Below are 15,381 nucleotides of genomic sequence, written 5' to 3'. Positions count from 1 at the left end.
CGCCTGTTAATATCTTAAAACCTGAAGTCATAGGTACTGCTATTCAGCATTTCCTTCCTTACTTCACATACCATAGCTCACTTCCATGGAGGAAAAAAAAAAAAAAAAAAGCAGCCCCAACGTGAGAACCATCAGACCAAAAGCAACAGTACCAGCAGACAAAACCTGACGATTCTTACCGGCTTGGATAAACTTATTTTGTATGTCAGCCACATTTGCTCAAGGAAAAAAAGAGTTTACAAAGCTCCCTGGCCAAACCCGCAACCCAAGGGGACTGCAATGTATTTTCAGCACATTCTGTAGATATACTTTCATATCAGTCAGAAATGATCAAGTCTAATTTATAGCTCCAGATATAAAGATCACAGAACCCAGGCAGAGCACGCCTTTCTGACTCACTAGCATGGCCCCTAGTTTTATGGCTTCCTCTTCCTAAAGGACAAAAGGGCGAGACAATAAGACATCAATGCTACTAGTTCCCCTTTTGGCCCTTGAGTCCATGCTCTCTCCTAGCTACTGGAGGAGCTATCTAGTCTTCTCTTGAGTATTCCACTCACCAGTAAATCTACTTCAGGATCCAATTCTTCAGACCCAGCACGCCCAAAGTCCTCCTGAAACATGTGATCTGATTTTTAGAATGTGTTGGGCATTGAAAACTATTTCTGTACACAAATCAGTCAGTCTCTGAACCAGAATATTAGTTCCAAAAATTAAGTGGCCAGAATGTCATGACTAATCAAATATCTACCACCTTTTCCAGAATATATGTGTACACACACACACACACACAGCATTTTTTTGCTATTTGTCTAAAGAAAGGTTGATTTTTACTGGTTGGTAACCATTAAAACATGTTGATTTAGAACCAATTATAACATTTTACACTAAATTTGTTTTTTTTTTTTTTAGTAACCAAGAGAATAAACCACAACTATGCAAATTTATTTAAGCAATCACATAAGCTTAACTTATATTTTTAAAAAAAAAGTAACATTTGAAAATGGTGACTGATACGTTAGGACTGTATAGGGAGCCTGCGTAACTATTTATTATATGATGATTAATTTTTCAGTTGTGATTTGTGTCAAACTCTTTTGGATGGAAATTCAATTAAAATGCACAAGAGCAGCATTATAAATTTTTTTAGCTAAATGAAGCATCTTAAAGATGCTGGATACATAAAGTTTAAATGGAAAACACATTAATAAAGTTAGCTGATTTATTAAAGGAAGTATTACCTGTAGTTAGTGAACTGATTATTTCCCGCCACTATGTTCAAGATTTTTGAACTAATAGATCTCATCTTTTCACACCTAGTTTTATTTGCATTGAAAGGGTAAAAACAAGTCTTCCAGCTTTTTCAAATCCCAATTGGTTTCTTAACTTGGGATGAACTAGTCACTGACCTGAACTAGTTGAATGAACTGAAATCAAGAAGATATTCTTCTGCACTTGCAGAAGAGATAACTGCTGTCACAAGCTAGGTTAGCACTTCAACAATTTCTGGTGATAGGCGCTTAAGCCAGTGATTTCCACCAGTTCAATGGTTTGACTTTCTTTCAAACTTGGCAGCAAATATATACTACTAAATATATTTTTAATTTAAATTAGGGCTGTGAATTAATTACAGTTAACTCAAATGATTAATGCAAGACAAATTAATTAGATTAAAATTAGTCGAGACTCATCGCCTCTTTAATCGCACTGTTAAACAGTAATAGAATATCAATTTATTATAAATATTTTTGGAGCTTTTTCAAATATATGTACTTCAAATACAAAGGGTACAGTGCTCACTTTATATTATTTTTTATTACAAATATTTGCACTGTAAAAAATAGTATTTTTCAATTCACCTCAATTACTATAGTGGAATCTCTATCGTGAAAGTGCAATTTACAAATGTAGATTTTTTTTTAACCTAACTGCACTCAGAAATAAAACAATGTAAAACTTTAGCGCCTACAAGTCAACTAAGTCCTACTTCTTGTTCAGTCAATCGCTAAGACAAACCAGTTTCTTTACATCTACATGAGCTAATGCTGCCCGCTTCTTATTTACAATGTGACCTTACAGAAAAACAAGTCAAACAAACAAAGCACCTTAAAAAAAGTCATCTGAACATTTCTAAGGATAAAGTTGCTTGGAGGAATCAGACAACGACCAATCTCCATAGAGTAGAGAAGTATCAGGTGGAAGGGAGACCTGAGAAGGTGGAAATGGATCAAATTTTTAATCTTTTCAGTGTACATCTTGGCCAGTGCTGTTCACTGGAATTTCTAGTGATATGAGCAGAGGGTCAAGATACCACCTGCAGATTAGTCTCTTGTCTATTAAAATCTAGCAGGGATACAATGGGCCCATAATGAATGAAGCTGATCAGCACCTTTTTCAGATACAGTAAAACATGCTAAGAGCAACCACTCATGGGAGTTAGCAGAAGTGGTTGCTTATAAGTAGGGCGACCATATTTCCCTATGCTTAATATGGGACACTTGGTAAAATTACTCCTATTCAAGCGAGTTCAACTGCAATCAATCAGAACTATGCAGTACAAATAATTCAAATTAATATCATGTTGACTGAGCCCGTTAAAAAGAAATACTGCATAGTTGGATTCTTTATTTACCTTCTCATCTTTAAGGATTTAGGGTTCACACGGGCAGGGGTGACACACACCCCTATCCTCACGCGAAAAAGTGACACACACTCCTGTACACCTCTCTCACATGGGGGGTGAGGGGGGTGACCAACTGACCCAACCCTCCCTGCCCAGTAGTCTCCACCCTCCATGCCTAGCTGGGCCCGCCTCTCCTGGTACCGCATCTTACTGACTCTATAAGTGGGGTGCATGCGGGGTCACATGTCCCCCCCTCCCTGATTTCTGCCAGGGTTCACACCAGAATGTGGCCAGCAGCAGCCTTGCAGAAGGGAAGGGATGGGAGCTGCTTATAGGAGAGGGGGAAAGAATAACCTGGCCCGTTTCTTTGCAGAGCTTATCTCTTCCTGCCCCCTCCTTCCCTGTGTGGCTGGAAGCAGCTTGTTTCTGTTTCATCACCTGCAAGGTGTAAGCTGATTTACAAAACCAAGTTTTGCTTACGGGAACACTCAAGATGTTTAAGTGCCAAAACCGAATAGCCACAATTACTGTAACCCTGGTTCATCCTCCCCATTTCCCCTAGTTCAAACTTGTTAAATGATCCCTCTATACAGAGCTCCACCATTACCTAATATACAAGGTATGTGAACGTTGCTAGATGCATAGCACTGTCATCCACAGACCAGATACAGCCCTTGAAGCAGAGTATATGCTTCTCTACTCAACCCCTACAAGTGTATCCCTATTCCTAAATCTTCAGTGAGTACACCAGTAAGAGTGAAAAGCTAGCTCAGTCTTCAAACTCATGCAACCCTTAGTATTTCTGATGAAATTGTCCATGGCAGTCACCCTCTAGAATTTATTTCTCACAGAGCAAAGCACCATCAAATGATAGCTACTAGCCAAGGAGTCAAACCAATGTGCTAAAAATGAAAGTGTAGCACAGCGGTGGGCACACTGGGGACAAGGAGCAGGGGGCGGTTGGTTGGGGTGGAGATTCTGGGGGGACGGGATAGGTGTGGGAGTCCCAGGGGGCCTGTAAGGGGGTGTGGGTGTGGATAGGAGTCAGGGCAGTCAGAGGACAGGGAGGGTTGGGTAGGGGGTGGGATCCTGGTGGGGGTAGTTAGGGACGGGGGGGGGGGTGTCAGGGAACAAGGAGCGGGGGGGGTTGGATGGGTCAGGAATTCTGAGGGGGCGGGAAGTAGGAGGGGGCAGGGGCCAGACTGTTTGGGGAGGCACAGCCTTCCCTACCCAGCCCTCCATAGAGGTTTGCAACCCTGATGTGGCCCTTGGGCCAAAAAAAGTTTGCACACCCCTGGTGTAGCAGATTGCTCCCACTCAAAGACATATCATAATTCACCACAAAGCTGTGTGTTCTACACATCTTAAAAAAAACAAAACAAAAACAACAAAAGTTTGCTGCTTTATAGTTCCTGCAGTAGAACTAGGTGAATAAATGAAGGTTGCAATTGGGGCATCTCTGCTGCAAGGAAAGCATCTACTATCTTTGCAGACAAAACATTCTAGCATTTCATCATATCTTCTCAAGGCCCACCATAAGCACATAACCATGCCTTCTAACTAGTATTCATATTACTTGAGAAAGTTCTCTGAATAAATGAGGCAAACAAAATTTAAGGGGCACATTTTTACAGAAATTTAAAAATAAGATTCTCCTGATCTACAATGCAACACTTACCGTCCTTGCTTCCCTCTAACCTCAAGCAAGTTATACACAAAACATATACACTAAGAGAACCTTAGAAGTGGCAAAGTCAAGCACTCAAATGTTAGGAAACAGAATTGTGGCTGCCTGTGCAACCTCAATTTGGCTCCCTTGCAAATATGCATTATGATACAGTCTTCAGCTACATGACTACATATTCTCTTTCCACAGGACCCCTGCTTCACTTCCCTCCTACATTTAGGAACTCTCACCCATTGTCCCAACATAAATCCATAATTTAATTCATTCCTCCATTCTTGGCTTTGGTGTGTATTTTATGAATGCTGCTTCTTTACTACCTACTACTTCAACAAGCTTACACGGTAGTTTGGCATGTCCTTACCAGGTGAATATTGTATGTTTTACATGTCAGATCGTCCAAGCTCTGGTTCTGCAGCTTTTCCGTTATTAGTGTTACCATGGTAGTTGTCTCTTTGCCACTGCTCACACAGACGTGTTGGAGGCTCCTCTGTGTCCCTGTTTCAGTATTCGTGAGCCATTTCTGGTTCTGTTCTAAATCTCAAGATTTATGCTTCCATCTTACTGCCAAAGTTTATATCCAAAGGCCTTCAGTGTATCATGTCTGCTTTTCTGTAAAGTTGGAGGGGAGGAAGTAAAAAAAAAAAAAAGTCAGTTTTGTACCCAACAAATTCTTTACAATAACTGGATTTATACTTAAGGACCTTTCACATATAGCCAAAGATGTTAGTACTCCCAAATTTATCTTGCATTTTTTTCCCCTTGCCTCACAGATTACAGGTCTCATTTCACGAAGTATGGCTCCTACTGCTGTTATACTGATCACTGACAATTACCACCACAAAGGCGGAAGTCACATCTCAGTAATTTTGCTTGTCAGCCCTTATTTTTCTCTCTTCCCACAAGACATTCTATATAGCAACCAGTATGCTCTATCGAAAGACTCCTTTCTCTCATTAAAAAAAAAATCACTAAAGCAAAATTAGTGACAGGTGTGTGTAGAAAAGCAAGTTTATATAAGAGGAAGGACAAACAAATGTAGAATCTTGTTTCGTAAAACAGGAAAGATCTTCAGGCTATTCAACATAATGGATATTATGTTTCCCAAATAGGCCCCTCTGGCAGATCTAGCTGAAAGATTTGTATGTGTATGAACAGAATGGGATAGAGGTTTTTTTGAATACATTTTCTGCTTCCCTATATTTCTAGGTACATATGTATAGAGACCAATAACGCTTATAAAAATGTATATTTAACTATTATAATTACTGATCTTCAGCTAAAATTGGATCTTAGAGTTGTAAAACAGAAAGCTGACTGAAAGGTAAACGTGCATTCTAAATACACATTTTAAAGTGAAGAGAACATTTCCTTGGTGAGCAATAAAGAGAAACCAACAGTAAGCTCACTGCTGTCCCTGGTCAGCCCTTACCTACCTTTATTTTTGCTATCCCTACTATCACCATTGCCCAGAAAGTAACCTCTCTTTCATCACGCCTCTTCTTCGAAGATCATTAGCTACCTACTTACATCAAGAACAGTCTTACCAAAGCCACCCCCCATCATGTTTGCTCGTTTTCTCCAACTCTCCTCTTGTTCCTTGCACTTCTCCATGCAATGATGTAAATCTCTCTTCTTTTTTGGTTTTCCATCTTCTACCTTAGACCCCTCTAGGCTTCCAAACTAACTTCTACCTTTGTCTCAGCAATAATTTCTCTACACCCAACCTTCAGTGAACTATTGTCCCCTATCTTAGCTTACTTATTTCAGACTGTCCACTTTTAAACGTAGGGACACATCACACTGCCTTTGTAAACACATCATGTAAATTTATAGTACCAAATAAAAATGATTAATAAGTGAGACTGATTCACTTTAAACCATGTGCTTTGTGAAGCATCAGGAAGAGATGCTACACTTGCATTTATACAAAACTGGAACAGAGAGCTATTTATACCCAAGCACATATTCAGAGATGCAAGTCAAATGTAAAGTAACCAAAGACTGTTTACTCTTCAAAATTGTTTTGCAATGTTGGGAATGGCCAAACAGGAAGAGACGCAACAAATTAAAAGAGGCACCAAACCATCAACAAGTTTTGTTTGCATTCAACAGGATACTTTTTTAAAAAAACGTTTATATTTGAATTTGTGATAAAGAGACAAGGTGGGTGAGGTAATGTCTTTTATTGGACCAACTTCTATTGGCGAGAGAGACAAGCTTACACAGAGCTCTTCTTCAGGTCTGGGAAACGTACTCAGAATGTCACAGCTAAATACAAAATGGAGCAGATTGAAATGTGTGTTAACCATGTATGGTAAACAATCTGTTCCATTTTGTATTTAGCTGTGACACTCTGAGTACGTTTCCCAGACCTGAAGAAGAGCTCTGTGTAAGCTCAAAAGCTTGTCTCGCCCACCCATAGAAGCTGATCCAGTAAAAGACAATACCTCACCTACCTTGTCTCTAACCGACCGACACAGCAACACTGCATACAATTTGTGATTAAAAACAGATTAATCTAAGGAATATTGGAAAATAAGTGATTATTTTGTAAATTTATATTACAAACATACTTCAACATATTGTATTTATATTTTAAATATGTCCGGTATTTTCCGCATATACTAATCAGTTTCTTAAATAACTGCTAATAGTAAGCCAGAGGTTATTTGGGTACATGATTTAAGTTAAAGCCATTTAAAACCTAGGTATTACCCATACAATACTGCCTAATTATCTTTAAACCGGTCACCTAGACGTACATCCTGAGAATATAATTCCATATTATAGCCCTACATAACAGCAGATCTCTTTGGAAACAGTAAAATTGCTGGGATAATATAAATACGCTGCTGTCACTCTTCCTGCCCCTCACTCCACTCTGATTTTACTTGCCATGAAGTAGGTATTGTTTAGGATAACACTTGGATGCTTCCTAGGAGCACTAAAGCTTCACTGGTCTGTTTCTACAGAAATGCAAGCGAAAAGCACAATGCTGTCTTCGTTTATAAGCACCCAAGACTCAAAACGTTTGCCAATGCCTCTCCTGAAATCCAATCAAATCTCTGAATCAGAAATTGAAAAAAACTCCTACAGAGCACTGATGCACTCATCACTAAGAAGAGTGTGGTGGTGTTTTTTTAAAGTGTCTGCCATACCATACAACACAACTTAAGGCTGCTTTCATATTCTGTTCTTATATCTATAAATGCATGCACACAGCCAAATGTTATGCACAGGCAACCTGACTGACTTCACTGGAAGTAAGTAGGCATACCCAAGAAAAGGAGTCTGTCACAAAGTCTAGAAAGCTGTAGCATTTTATCTGAAGTTGGGTTTTGCCGTTTACTATGCGTCCATCAATTCAGAGGAGGAGTATATGTTATTAAAAGATATTTCATTTTGACATATTAATGCAAAGGCTTTCAGATTAAGAAACTATCATAGGACAATTACTCCAGAAGGGCAGCCACCAACTCCTGCTAAGCTTTTCAGCTGCAGTTTCATTCCACCTCCTTTCCCTTTTCTTCTGTAAGTAGAGTCGTGCAAATACTTACAAAATCATCTGCTTAGAAAGGACAGGTAGGCAAATCCAATCAAACTAGCAGAGAAAAAAGTGACTGATGATACACAAAGGAACATTTACATAATGGATATAGAAAGTACCAGCTAGAACAAGACTATATACTAAAGGTTTTTCTTTGCATCATATTGTAGAATCTTAAACCTTAGTTCAATTAATGCATCTTATTATGCAAAGTAAGTGGAGTGGATAAGGCTATTGGATACTAATTTTTAATCAATTGGACATTCCAGACCACAACTTAAATCGAGAAAAAGAATTCTTGAACTAGCATGGCACACTATTTCAAACTCAGATTAAGCAACCAGCCATCAGGGAGCGGTCACCTTTATTAGTTCCAGATAATCACAAAGATGGATAAGTTCCTCTCTCCCCTCCCCCCCCCCCCTTTTTTTTTTTAAGTGGATACTCATTAAGGCAATTTTCTGCTACTGGGCAATTTACACGGTTTATATTTTCCTCCATATGTACTGTCATTACTGTACATGTACATTCATAAGACTGAACCACAAGCATAGATATAGGTCTAGTTTGTATCTTCCCTCCTTCTCCCCCCACCCACTCCTTCACCCAAAGCTGATCCTACTGGGAAATTCAAAGTGAGACTTTAAAAAGAGACCCATGTTCAATACAGTTACCTGTGAGAAGTTACCAGGTTTACCAAAGCTGTGGAAGATAGAGTATGTACTACAAAGATAAATTACATTAGTCAGACTAATTTAACTTTCTACTAGATTTCAGCTCCTGTCATTCCTGTTGGGAAATCCCAACTTTCAGCACTTCGTAATCACAGAGTGAGAGACTACAGTAGACATCTCAGTGTGGTTATGACAGCACTCAGACCACTGCTAAAAATTAAAAGTTTTCCTATAAAGGTAACTATTTTGAGGTAACCTGCATGTTAACTGACGTGTTCTCATACATAGGCATCCACAGTTCTTTATACCATTCATCGATTAGAGCGGTTCATTCCACCAAACCGAAGCTTCAACAATTTTTCCTTCCCCGTTTCAATTCAGACCCCCCCGTTCGCTGGACAAACTACAGCACAGCGCTCTAATCCCAGTCTGCTTTGTCACTTCTTATACAGGCTACTGAGTCAGAATGCTAATGCCTCGGAAAAAACTAAATTGTTCAAGCTACTGATGGAGTAGTTTCTTCTTAAGCTTTCCAGTTAGTAGTTAGTTTATGCCATTAAGTATGAGTTTCTCTCTCTCTCTCTTCTAAAAGAAAAAGAAATCCTCCTAAAACATTACTGTAGATGGTCTCAATTTATACCGATAGACCATCTACCTAAATTGATACTTTTTTAATCCTACCAAAATCAGCCTCAATATCTTGTGGCAGCAAGTTCCACTGGGTACTAGGAGTTACGCTAAACACACACAACCTATTTCCTCATATCTGTTTCAAATTTTGTGCTTTTAAAGTCTCTAGATGTGCCCCCCAACCTATTGTTAAGCCATCGATAACTACAGTCCTGGTTGGTGGAGGATAAGCAAAGGATACACCCTTCTATACATTGTTCTGATCTGCCCACCACTCTAGGGACTCCAGAACTGCTGAAGGTACTCAGACTAGGCTGTTGAAACGTTTCCCAAATCATCAATTTTTGAATTTCAGCCATCCTTGCAGAGTACGGAAGTGCAATCTCACATGCTGAACTACATAAGTACATGAAGCCATGAGGGCTAGCAATGTCAAGCATACCCAAACAGTGGTTGAGAGGTGAAGATTTCAGACACGGATACAGGCAGCGAATTGTCTGAAATGACTTGTGTGAGAGAAAGGCCCTCGCACTTAGTCTAGTAGAGCCCCAATGAAATCCATTTTTTTGTTTTGGAATTAATGTGGACTTCCCTTTGTTCAAAATCAACCTCAGCCAATCAGAGAGACAGTATGAACCGGACTTGATGGTGAACTTGGTCTTTGGACTTGCCCCTCGCTAGCCAATCATCCAGATAAGGGATGATGTGAATCCCTGTTTTCCTGACATAGACTGCTGTTACAATTATGCATTTGGTAGATACACACAAGGTTGAGGGCAAGCCAAAGGGAGTACTGTGTATAGATAATGTAGTGGTGGGTCAACAAATCTCAGAAACTTCCTGGGGCTTCACATAACTGATACATGAAAGCAGGGTTCTTGAAGATCGAGGGCAGGAAGCAAGTCATTGTGATCCAATGCAGGAAGAATTAGAGCTAGGGTTTCCATGTGGAATTTCATATTTGATAGAATGTTGAGACTTCAAAAGGTCAACAATACGTCTGACCCCTCCCTTGAACTTGCGAATCAGGAAGTAATGGGAGTAGAATCCCTTTCCCCAAATGATGAAGGGCAATATTTTCTATGATTCCCAAACCTGAGTCTTAAATCTGCTGAAGAAGCAGTAACTTATGAGAAGTATCCCTCAAAAGGGATGGGGCAAGGGAGGAGATGGTTTAGGAACTGAATGGCATATCCTGATCCCACAGCTCTCAGAACACATTTGTCTGTGGTTATTGTTTCCCCAAGCCTTGTAGTTGTGGAACAGCCTGTCCCCAAACAGGAAGATACGGTCAGGGAAGTTGTTGACAAGTAGTAGCTGACCTCAAGAGAAGAGTTAAATTGACTACTAGCTCAAAGCTAATGAAGAATAATATGGTTAGTTTCCCAGAGGGCCTTATTCTCTGTGACTTGCGTTTCCTTTTGGAGACATCTTGTTGCCTAACAAGAGAAGTTGGCTGTCTGAAATACTCCTGGGAGTATTGATGATACAGTCATTGCTGTCCACTCTTAATAGCTGGGGTATAAACTCCCAATGTGCACTAAGTGGTTCAAGTGTCCTTAAAAGAATGCAGCGTTCCACTATTTTTCTTTTCGGAAAACAAGAACAGGCCATCAAAAGGTAAGGCTTCTATATTTTGTTGGACCATGAGAGCTACCCCAGAGTTCTGAACCCAAGAAGCTTCTCTCACTGTTACAGCTGAGGCCATAATCCTGAAGGAAGCATCTGCTACATCAAGTGCTGATTGCAGTGACATCTTACCTGCAAACCTGGACATCCTATTCCAATTTACAAAATCATATTTAGATAACACCTGCTGATTTGCAGTGTGCATCTGTAACAATGAGGTAAAATAAATCTCTCTCCCCATTAAATCTAATCTCAGACTTTGTCTTTAGGTGTTGCCTTGTACCTTCCTTGTCAAACTCATTTGCAACCATTACAATAAGAGTTATGGTCTCAATGGAAGTAGAAACGCTCAAATCATTGCATACGTACATAGTACCACTTATCCGTATGCCCTACTGTGGGAGATAAGGAAGCAGAGGTATGCCACAAGGACTTTGCAAGCTCCAAAACAGCATCATTTATAGGGAGAGCTACCCTCACCAGGGATGAAGAATGTCTACCAATTCATAGGTATTCTCTGGGACAAACTCAGCTTGGATACCCAAGGCATCCCAAAGGTCCCAGGGAGGCCTCCGCTGAAATGAACATGGTACAGGACACCAGTATGTACTGGGCCAAGAACCTCTCCCCCTATTGGAACTGTGCCAGTCCTCGTACCCACAGTGGATACCCCAGAGACCTAGAAGACTTCCAACACTGTTTTTTGGAAGGAGGCAGATAGATGACAACTCTGAGCCTGAGGAACCATTCAAATAATCTGCAGGCAAGGTAGGTGCTACCCTGGGGAGCCAGAAAGCATTCAGACTGCCTTAGGTACAGTAAGAATCCCACAGTGCTCAGAACAGTACAGTAGCCAAACCTGTGAGTACCAGTTGCAATACTGATGTGGGACTAATGCTCAGGACCAGAATGGCCATCAGCTCTGAGTAGGTTTGTACCGAATCTGAAGAACTGGTCTGTACCAAAAGTGTAGAAGCTGTGATTGTCATCAGGGCTGAACAGGATATCAGTTCCGACAAAAGATATCTCAGTGCTGATAATCAGACTGGATTCAATTCTGTAACATGATTCTTAATTGGTGCTGCGGAAGACACCAGAAAGAGCCTGTAGTCTGAAGTAGCCAACCCAGATGGTCCTGGGGTCACAGAAGTCACCGCCACACCTGAGGACTGCAGTATCAGAAGTAGTGTATGACAGAGAGGCAGAGTAAATCCACTGCTTCGTGGGGTCGATATTGTCAGTGCCAAGACTGAGGTAATCAGAACCGGATGCAACAGACATCCCACATTGCAAGGTTTCCCCTCTTTCCTCTATACCAGGAATTTTATACACAGAATAAAGAAGTTCCAAGCATACAGTAGGAGCCATAATCTCAATACAACCTGAAGAAAATGCCTCCAAAGATTATCTGTCAAGGCTATACATATAGACAGATTCTGTCCTCAGACTATTTAATAAAGGAAAGCAAGCTTCAGAATATACTGTTTACTATGACTGTAAACAAAAGCTCCTTTTAATCTTTTTTTGCACCACAGATCTCAAGAAGCGAGATATGATTCACATCAGATCTGGTCACCACTGATCACAGCTCCTACAGCTAAGGGAGAAACATTTGTCATGGCATAACTTCTCCAAGTTTTGTGCTCGCTAGTGTGATCTTCATAACCAAAACTGAAGAAAGAATATTTGAAGTCACCTTTGCAATGTAGACAACTTGTTAAGAATGAACTTCAAAGAAGCTCCCCTACATCCTAGTGCCTACAGTGACTGATAAAAAAAACAAAGATGAAAAAGACAAATCCTTTCTTTGTATTACCTCTGAGTGTTACCCAGACAAGCTATAGCAGTCCTTATTTCCACCATTTTCCACAAGATTTCTTACCAACAGTCTCGGCAAGACTCAGTTCATCCAGGAAGTAACCTCTAGGTTTCTTCAGGTACTTCAGGAAATGCTTATCTTTTGATAGTCTGAGGAAAAGGAGAATTTGCTGAAGATTCAGACTTTGGATTAGGATAACAAGGGTCTCCAACTCTTATCTCCACTTCAGCAAATCGAAGCAGCCAGTCGCCCCATTGGTCTGGATTCCAGATCTAGACTTTACTTTACCAGCAGACTCCAACAACAGATCCTTGATTGTGTATCCCTAGGCTTTGAGAGGCTGCCTGGACACATCAACAAGTAATGAACCAAGTAGAACATCTCAGATTACTACCCTGCTTCCACCTACCTGCCCTCTCCCCACAACCCCCCAGTCTTGCTTTACTCCTACAACCATGTAAGAAGCCCATCTGGTATTAATTGCTAAAGTTATAAATTTATGTTTTATGCCATCGGAAAAGTGGTATTCCAAACCAGTTATCACAGAGAAGCCATTATGTGCTAGCTCCTTCTCTTCAAAGAGAGCAGCTTCCAAATTCATATCAGAATTTCAGTGAAAGAGATATCAAGATGGTAACCAAAATATGTTTTTATAAACTCAAAAAGCTCATGGCCTGGCAGGATTAAAATTCCAAAGTACTTTAAGTTTAGCCCTGGGGTATTCAGGACACAACAAACAAAAACAAAACAAAAAAAAAAAGTCAGTTCCTTGGACCAGTATGGTTTTTTGGTTCAAGTCTAAGACTGACTACAGAAGTTCGAGACCTATGTAGTTTTCGATCCCTAATTGTCATTTTCTAATGAAGCCTTTACTACTACTATTACTATAATATTACTAGATTAGTACATTTCCAGTATTTAGTCCTGGGGCCAAAGTACCAGAGAAGTACTACTGCTACACCAGGGGCATGATTCTCATGAACCACCAGGTCTAGAAGTACTACTGGGATCTTTATTTAATATGGGAAAGTTGTTTTTTTTTCCCCCCCCTCAAACGGTTATTTTCCTTTTACGAGACAGAAGTTCATTTCAGAAAGCAGTGGGACAGAACTGATGTCCTATCCATAGTTAAAAACAAGGTTTGTAGGCTCTATTTGTGCTGACCAGATATAGTGTTTAACATCTAGCTAGCAAATCCTACTTAAGCAGCAGTTACTGTTTCCCTGGCATGCACAAACACTGTATAAAAAAATTACACAAAGATAGTAATCAAAAACTAGGAACTGAACCAAAAAATACAAGGAATCTAACAAAACATTTACGTTCCAAGGGTCTTCAGCTAAGAGAATTACAGTGACCTTAGCTACAAAAAGCTTCGCCAATTCTCCACACAATGCTTTCCAAAACATGCCACAGAATTCTAAGTTTCTATGCAGTGTTCAGCTAGGTATGCTATACATTAGAAGGGGAGTGGGGAGAAAAAAGATTTATAAATATTTGAAGAGACATTTTGTTTGTATGAAGTGAGAAATTAATTTTCAGACAATATCAAGACTGGACAAGCACAAAGCATGTGAATGACTTCAGAAGTAGGTCTACAATAGAAGAAGATCTCTCAATTGCTCTACAAAATTCCCTGTTATCCAGTGGGTCAGCTACACTAGATTTGAAGAACTAAGACTCAGGGGGTCATTAGCTCAGAAAAAAAGGGATGAAGAGAATACATTAAGTGCACCTTTGAGAGCTAGACTCAGCCAAGTTGCCATGGAATCCAGAACCTATAAAGACTGCTAGGCCAAGACCCATTTCCTGTAGCAGAGGAAAGTCTGATCCTAGATCTTCACCAACCAATAGCAACAGATTGTCCACTCCAGCAACTGGAGAAAAGCAGCACAAAAAATACACCCAAATTAGAGATTACATCCTACACAGATTGGCAACTGCTTACCTACCTCCCACAGTCTGAATGGGCAAGTCTGCCTGCAAGAGAACAAAGCCTGTACCACCACACACAGGTTCACGGTACTGCTGTACTCAATAGGAGCTGGTGTTTTCTGACCTGGCCTTTGTACTCAAAGGGAGTGAAGTGCATAAGATCAGAAGACAGTGCCCGAGAACCATGCCACTAAGCCTCACCCAAAACCTTCTGTGTTAGACAGGGAAAACCTACAAGTGGATGAGGGGGTGGGGGAGAAGAAGAGAAAAAATTATAAAATTTAAACCGAAGACAGCTTCCTGGCAGTGGAGGCAGCCAACAAACCCCTCATGTAGGAGAAGTGCCACAAGAGAAGGTTGGTCTGTTTTTCAACCCATCTCCCCCTTCTGTAAAGGAGGCATAAAACCCACGTCTGAGCAAAAACTCAGTCTTACATGGAAACTGAAATATTTCAGTACAGTGAGAAGATCTTTAAAATGTTCCTCAATATATTATTGCTTACTAAAAGTTCTATTCTTTATTTCTTCAGGCCACTGTCACAGATATAGCAATTCTTTCTAGGAGGATCACCCCCCTCAAGTTATTTTATAAGGTGGGACACAATCCTTTTTTTAATAGCACTAAACGGGCAAATTCGAAACCAATAAATGTAAATAAACGAGGAGTCCGACTGTGGAACTAATTGCCATAGGAAGTCATTAGCAAGATTCAAAAGAAGTTGGACATTTATATGGATATCAAGACTATCCAAAAGGTATAATTAGTGATAATTTTGGAAGAGATATTAAGCATCATTCTGCACTTACACCTAGCTATTAGAGACCAGGATGAAACACACC

The 15,381-nt window shown here is 40.1% G+C and overlaps 1 protein-coding gene across 6 annotated transcripts in view; it reads right to left on the bottom strand.

Moving 5' to 3' along the window:
* FAM53A (family with sequence similarity 53 member A) overlaps positions 1-15,381 on the bottom strand; it is a 101,968-nt gene that overhangs the window by 61,790 nt on the left and 24,797 nt on the right. For 4 of the 6 annotated variants that reach the window (XM_034771565.1, XM_034771571.1, XM_034771569.1 and 1 more), the window contains exon 2: positions 4,669-4,916. In XM_034771565.1, the coding sequence (XP_034627456.1) occupies positions 4,669-4,746 (78 nt within the window). In that variant the 5' untranslated portion in view covers positions 4,747-4,916. Of the gene's footprint in view, positions 1-2,102; positions 2,206-4,668; positions 4,917-5,851; positions 6,234-15,381 lie in introns of those variants that run through there. The other 2 variants (XM_034771566.1, XM_034771570.1) reach the window with 2 other exon arrangements.

The sequence above is a fragment of the Trachemys scripta genome, chromosome 5 (assembly GCF_013100865.1).
Source record: "Trachemys scripta elegans isolate TJP31775 chromosome 5, CAS_Tse_1.0, whole genome shotgun sequence".
NCBI lineage: Eukaryota > Metazoa > Chordata > Testudines > Emydidae > Trachemys > Trachemys scripta.
Note: the sequence above shows the minus strand (reverse complement) of the source record. Positions and strands in the feature narration are given on the sequence as shown.